The sequence below is a fragment of the Hirundo rustica genome (genome assembly GCF_015227805.2).
Source record: "Hirundo rustica isolate bHirRus1 chromosome 3 unlocalized genomic scaffold, bHirRus1.pri.v3 SUPER_3_unloc_BUSCO_208931at7742, whole genome shotgun sequence".
In the NCBI taxonomy this organism is placed as follows: domain Eukaryota; kingdom Metazoa; phylum Chordata; class Aves; order Passeriformes; family Hirundinidae; genus Hirundo; species Hirundo rustica.
Genome location: NW_026690172.1, coordinates 25,001 through 31,439, shown reverse-complemented (window position 1 = coordinate 31,439; position 6,439 = coordinate 25,001). Strand labels below are relative to the sequence as shown.

Here is a 6,439-nt window from a genome sequence, read left to right as displayed (position 1 = left end):
AAAAGCGAGAGATCTGATCTATGCAGATACATTGCAAATTCTCTCTGTCTGTAGAGATTTTTTTCTAAAAAAATTGGGGAAATACATGAACTTTGGATTTTTCAAGTTTTTTCCTTTTTTTTTTTTTTTTTAATTTTTTTTTTATTTGGAGAGAGGAGTTTTGTCCAGAGTTTGGGGGGAATTTTTTTTCCCTCTTCCTTTTTTTTCTTTTTTTTTTTTTTTTTTTTTTTTTTTTTTTTTTTTTTTTTTCGGAGAACCAAAAATGTCAACTACCTTTCCAGGTCTCGTCCACGATGCAGAGGTATTTTGTGTGTGTGAGTGTGTGTGTGTGCGCGCGCGCGTGTGTGTGGATGTGTGTGTGCATCTGTGTGTGTGTGTGTGTGTGTATGTGCCTGTGTGGTTGTTTCCATTTTTTTTAAATCCATATTGGACCCGTTACGTTTAATTATAATCCGGCTTCAGAGATAACTTAAAGAAGTATAGAGAGAAAATTCGTTATGACATCTGTCGCCAGCAAGGGCAACTCATTACCACGTTAAAACCGTTGCCAGAACGAAAATCAGAATAATACCCCCTAATAATATAATGAAGTGGAGAAAATCACCACCAGCTCGCCAGGAATGGGGAGTTCTCGCTAAAAAGCAAGACTCTCCTTTCTTTCGAAACGCAGGGAAAAAGAGGGGGGGAATTTTGGATCTGATTCGTTATTTTAAAAAGAAAGAAAAATAGGGGTTCAAAAAAAAAAAAAAAAGGGAAGGAAGGAAGGAAGGAAGGAAGAAAGGAAGGCAAGCAGGCGGCAAAGCTTTCTCAATGTGTAACGCTGTAACATAGGGACAGGACTTGTGTGTATTCTCGGTAGTTTCCTCTGTTTGATGACTTTTTTTTTGTGTCAGCCCCAGATATTACAGCTGTGATCAGGAGGTGGATGGATAGATGGATGGATAGATGGATGAATAGATAGATAGATAGATAGATAGATAGATAGATAGATAGATAGATAGATAGACAGACAGATAGTTTTTTATTTCAGTGCGTGGATTCCTTTCGCTTGACAGTATTAAGGGCAGGCTGGTCTGTTTATGATTTTTGAACAGACCTTTATGGCACCAGCCAAGGTAGGAAAGGATCTTTTGTTGCTGGGGTTGCTGCTCGCAGGCTTAGACGTTTCTGCAGGGGTAGAAGCTATGCAGGACAGCGTGCTTGGAAGAACCGGGGTTTTTAATGACAAACCTCCAGTTTTGGGGTCTTCTTTTCACTTCTTCCTTTCAGATACGTCATGACGGATCAAACAGTTACCGTTTGATGCAGCTTGGATGCCTGGAGTCTGTGGCCAACTCGACCGTCGCCTATTCCTCCTCATCTCCTCTCACTTACTCTACCACGGGCACCGAGTTCGCCTCCCCGTACTTCTCCACTAACCACCAGTACACCCCGCTGCACCACCAGTCCTTCCACTACGAGTTCCAACACAGCCACCCGGCAGTCAACCCCGACGCTTACTCCTTGAACTCTCTCCACCACTCCCAGCAATATTACCAGCAGATCCACCATGGAGAACCCACTGATTTTATCAACCTGCACAATGCGCGGGCACTCAAGTCCTCCTGCTTGGACGAGCAGAGGAGAGAGCTGGGGTGCTTAGATGCTTACCGCCGCCACGACCTGTCTCTTATGAGCCATGGATCCCAATATGGGATGCATCCAGATCAAAGACTCCTGCCAGGACCAAGCCTCGGGCTTGCAGCCTCGGGAGCAGACGATTTGCAGGTAAATAGCATGCGATCTCCTTTCGAGGCACCTTCCCCTCCCCTCCCCCTGTCCTGGATCCCCCCCCACCACCCCCACCCCCATTTTCCTCTGCTCGGAATAGCTCATACAAAGGAGGGAAGATTCATGCCAAACCCGATCCACAGTCCGTCCCCTCCAGACTAGCAGCGGCAACGAAAAAAATGTGGAGAGGGAAGAAAAAAAAAAAAAAAAAAAAAAAAAAAAAAAAAAAAGGTGGTGGTCTTCTTTGGCCAAACAAACAAATTAAACAAAACCAACCCCGCGCCTGCCTTTGCCTGGTGGGTTGTGTCTCTGTGGTGGCTGAGATCGTGGGGGTCCCCTGGAGATGTCGGGGTGAGTGTGCGTGTGCCAGCCCTTACTCAGACACACAGAACCCAAACCAAACCAGAACAAACCCATCTTCCAGCTTTTCCTAAACTTTTCCTTTCTTTTGGCGCAAGGAGCATTTTGCAGCGACAGAGCAGGCAAATTACTTAAGGAAAGCGTGGAATTGGAAAAGAGAAAAAAAGCAGGGCAGGAAATAAATCTGCTTTCCGACAGACCTACAAAGGCAAACCTTCCGAGATATGAGGGAGGAGAGAGATAAACGAGAGCAAAGTCCGTCAAAAAAAGTCAGAATGGTAAAAATGCCTCGCGATGTCCAATCTAGGATTTAATAGGGTGAGAGATAAAGCAAATAGAGCTAAATTCATCTGCATGTCTATCTAATCATTCATCCACTCCACCCTAACCGGCACCTGGACCCATCTAAAAAATTTTGTTTCTGCGTATCAAAAGCTCAGCTTTACCCGCTCAGAAATCCTTTCCCACGCGCTGAAAATTCACCTCCGCTAAGTTGAGCCGGTTGCCTAAATGAAATTGGTTTCCAAAACTGCAAACACCATCCTGTTTCTAACCCCCGTTCCGAAATGTGCTCCAAATCAAAGGCAAACCTTCCTCCCCCGACGAGCTGGGGAACTGAGGGCTTCCCCATCAGCAGGGAGAGACAAACGGGACCGTATTTACTGCACTTACTTTTCCCCCACACCTCGCTCCCTGGCATACAAAGCTGGCTGTGGTGGTCTTTCAAAAAGATGTAGCGGTCAAAGGCTTGGGGTGGGAAAGAAAAAAAAAAAAAAAATCCGAAATTTGTAAAATTAAGGTTTATTTTCTTCCCTTAATATCAAAGCACCGGGGGGGAGAAAAAAAAAAAAAATCAATCTACCTATATCAGGGGGGAAAAAAAAAATTCTTTTTTTTTTTTTTTTTTTTTTTTTTTTTTTTTTTTAATAGGAGGAAAATAAACCCACCAACAAATAATGTTTTCTTTTATACCTCAGATGAGGAAAACCGAGCTATCTAAACTGATTTTTCTCCACTGAAATTCACTATATAATTTTGTCCTCTCTGGCCATTTTTTGTTTGTTTGTTTGTTTACATTTTCACAAGGTTCTCCTTATGTTACCCCCCATTAAAAAAAAAAAAAAAAAAAAAATCGGCCATTCACTGCTCAACCCCAACTAAAACCTATTTACTCCTTTTTATAACCACGTCTGCTGCTGATTTTTTTGTATCTGTACAAATTTTTTTTCTTTGGCAGGCACAAAGCCTTGTATTTTTCAAAAGAGAGGATTAGGAACGTTTGCAAGACAGCAGACAATGCCTAAGTCCTGGGCAAAAAAGCACCATAGTTTATCCAATTTTCGACTTAGTGCCATTCAACTGGTCATTTATGCAATGTCATCCGACCCAAACAACATGTTTCCCTTTTAAAAGGAAAAAAAAAAAAAAAAAAAAAAAAAAAAAAAAAAAGGTTGGTTAAGCTGCTAGAGGCACAGTCTCTTTTTATTTCTTTAACGAAGAAGAAAATCAACAGCTTTCCTGTGGAAAATATTAATTTTTCGATCACAAGTTATTATCAAATAAAATACTTAGGTCTTTGTACTTAATATCTTCTTTATTTTTTCCTCCTCCCTCTTTTTCTGAACACAAGAGGGAGTGCGCAGAGGTATCAAAAGCCTGAGCCGTGAGAAGTTGAAAATATTAGTATTTGTCGTTAGGACTTGGATGATTCAGAACAAAGTTGGACTCTCGCGAGTATCGCTGCGGGTGTAGGGGGAAGAGTTTTGGTGGCGAGCAGAAACAGGACTACACAGAAATACTTTTAAACCAAAATTGTGGTCTAACCAGTATACTTCTTTCTCCTTAGTCTTTCTTTTTAAAACGTTCATCAGCATATGCCTCATTTCAAATGCAACAAATGTAAATATACTTTTCCCTGCACAGAATTTTAAGTGAATGTCCAATAGTTTCGAGGGCGGTTTAAGTCAGCCTAACAGATGCAAACAGTCTTGGAGCTGGAGTGGCATCTTTCAGTGCCCTAAAAAGATTTTCCATGGGCAACAAAGAAAACTGTCACACCTTTTCCCATCAACCCCTATCACCGCTTTAATTTATGCTCAGTCGCCAAGTTTTTTTCATATTGATTTCATAATCACTTTAAGGCAGAACACTTAAAATAAAAAAAGGCCTTGAAAAGGAAGGTCTTACAGGGCCAGCGCCAATATGGTGAAAGTGGGGGAGAGAGCCAGGACTGTAAAGATTGTTTTGTAAAGTGGGGTTTTTATTATGCACCGACTCTCTCCGCATTTACTTAACTCTTCACGGGCTGTTGAATAGGTTAACACCCTTAAAGGCCTCTTTCATGTCCAATACCCACCTCGTTTGTTTGTAGAGGAAATGCGTCTTTAACACATTTCCACTGGGCAAAGATTTAGGTTTGGTTTGTTGTGTTTTTTTAACCCCAACATAAGGAAAAACCCAAAGAAAACCCAACCCTTTCAAGTCTTTTATCACTCCAATAAAAATATTTATTAGGAGGGCGAAGATCCCCAAATAATCAGCCTTGTAACAGGAGAATAAAGAAGTGGGATCTCTTCGGACTTGCACCAGAAGCCGTGGGCAGGTTTTTTGATGGTTCTTCACCCCTCGCTCACACATGGGTGCCTGTGTGTGTGCGCACACAGATGCATATTCATCCCCACCTATGCGCGGACGCACGCATTGTTACAGCACCCTCACGACTCTGTGCAGCCAGCAAAGCCTAATAGGTCATCTGTTGTTTGTGCTCTTTGTCTACTTCCGTGCACACTTTCTAAGTCGCTGTGTGCTTGTCGCAAAACATAACTGTGAATTTAGCTCCGTGCCCGAATATAAATATACCGCTAAACACACAGAAACAGTGAAGTACATTTTTAGCTTTGTGCGTGCAACTGTCTAGCGGGAATACACTTCTCCCGAAAGAACTTGTTTGTCTGTGTATCCTGCCACTTAACTGCCTGTCTAAGTTGCCAGTTCGGGATAAATTCGTATTTAAATGGCAATGAAAGGAAAATTATTCTGCGTTTGGTGAGGTAGGGGCAGATGGCGGGATGGACGGGGGATTTCACTTGGGTTCGCTGAGAGTAACTCTGTTTTTCCAGTTCACCTTAACTATTGTTCCTGGGCGAGTCATGCAACAAAGCAAAAGCTTTGTGATCTCTCTGTGGGTTTCTGTGTCTGATTTCTTTCTTTCCTTTCTTTCCTTGTTTCCCCCCTCATTACTTAAGAGCTCAGTGGAGGCCCAGTGTGGACTTGTACTCAACGGGCAAGGAGGTGTGATAAGAAGAGGTAAGAGGTTACAAATACTTGCGTCTATCAGTTTTTGTAAACATACATCCCTCTCCATCTCTCCCTGCTTTTCCCTCCCCCACTGTTTAGAGTAGTTTGGATTTACTGCCGAAAAAGTGGTGAATTGCCGCTTTCAGAAGTACTTTCAAACTCTCTTAGAGCACTTCACGTTTCACAGTCCATTTGCACTTTACGAACGATCTGCTCCTCGGTAGCCCTCGGATACTCCCGCTGAATTCAGAGTTTTCCTGACTCGGTGTAACATTCCCCTTTTAATCGGGATGATCCCTGATAGTTTGAGAAACGTGTTCCCTGGCGCCGGGCTGTTAAATCGGTAGTTTGATCTCGTGTGAGGGAAAAAAAAGAAAAAGAGAGTTTTTTGGGAAATGTGGTTTCAGTAGCGCTACAGACCGGTGTGGAACTCGCTTTTGAGTGTCACTTCATTTGATAACCATCTGTCAGTGTAAATATCGAGCATCAGAGTTAGAGGGGATGTTTGGAACTCGTGTTAAATTCACGTCTCTACAGAATTTGCGAAATTTGAATGTCCCGGGGAGTTTGTTATTAGCGTCATTTACCCTGAAGAGAAACAACACTGGTCTAAGGCCTAACGTAGGAACACATTTTCCTTACAAGCTTGAACACATCCTTCCACTCCCGATTTAAACCAAGTAAAAACAGTCAGGGAGAAGACACTTGGCAACTCAGCCTCTCACAACGCTCATTTTTCTCGTATTAGGATCCCCTTATTCATTATATGCAGCACGAAAAAATATCTTAAGGGATATTTTGGTGATAGTACCATGTCAGAGAGCTGCTTTCAACCACTTCTCCCCTAGATAAACTTTAGTCCCATTGAAATTGTTTATGGCAGGAACACCGGTCCCGCACTCCTGCGGTGGGCGGGGGTGGGGAGCGGGCTCTCACGCCGCTGTCTCCGGGGAGGGGACTTTTGCGCGGGGCTCTGTCCCTGTACCGAGCCGGGCCGGAGCCGCGCAGGGCG

The 6,439-nt window shown here is 43.1% G+C and overlaps 1 protein-coding gene across 1 annotated transcript in view; it reads left to right on the top strand.

Moving 5' to 3' along the window:
• Positions 1-262: 262 nt before the first annotated feature.
• Positions 263-6,439, top strand: part of TFAP2D (transcription factor AP-2 delta) — a gene marked incomplete at its 3' end in the record, with an annotated part of 26,780 nt that continues 20,603 nt past the window's right edge. Inside the window, exons 1-3 of the mRNA XM_040091455.1 lie at positions 263-301; positions 1,270-1,767; positions 5,376-5,436. Coding sequence (XP_039947389.1) covers positions 263-301; positions 1,270-1,767; positions 5,376-5,436 — 598 coding nt within the window. The remainder of the gene's footprint in view (positions 302-1,269; positions 1,768-5,375; positions 5,437-6,439) is intronic.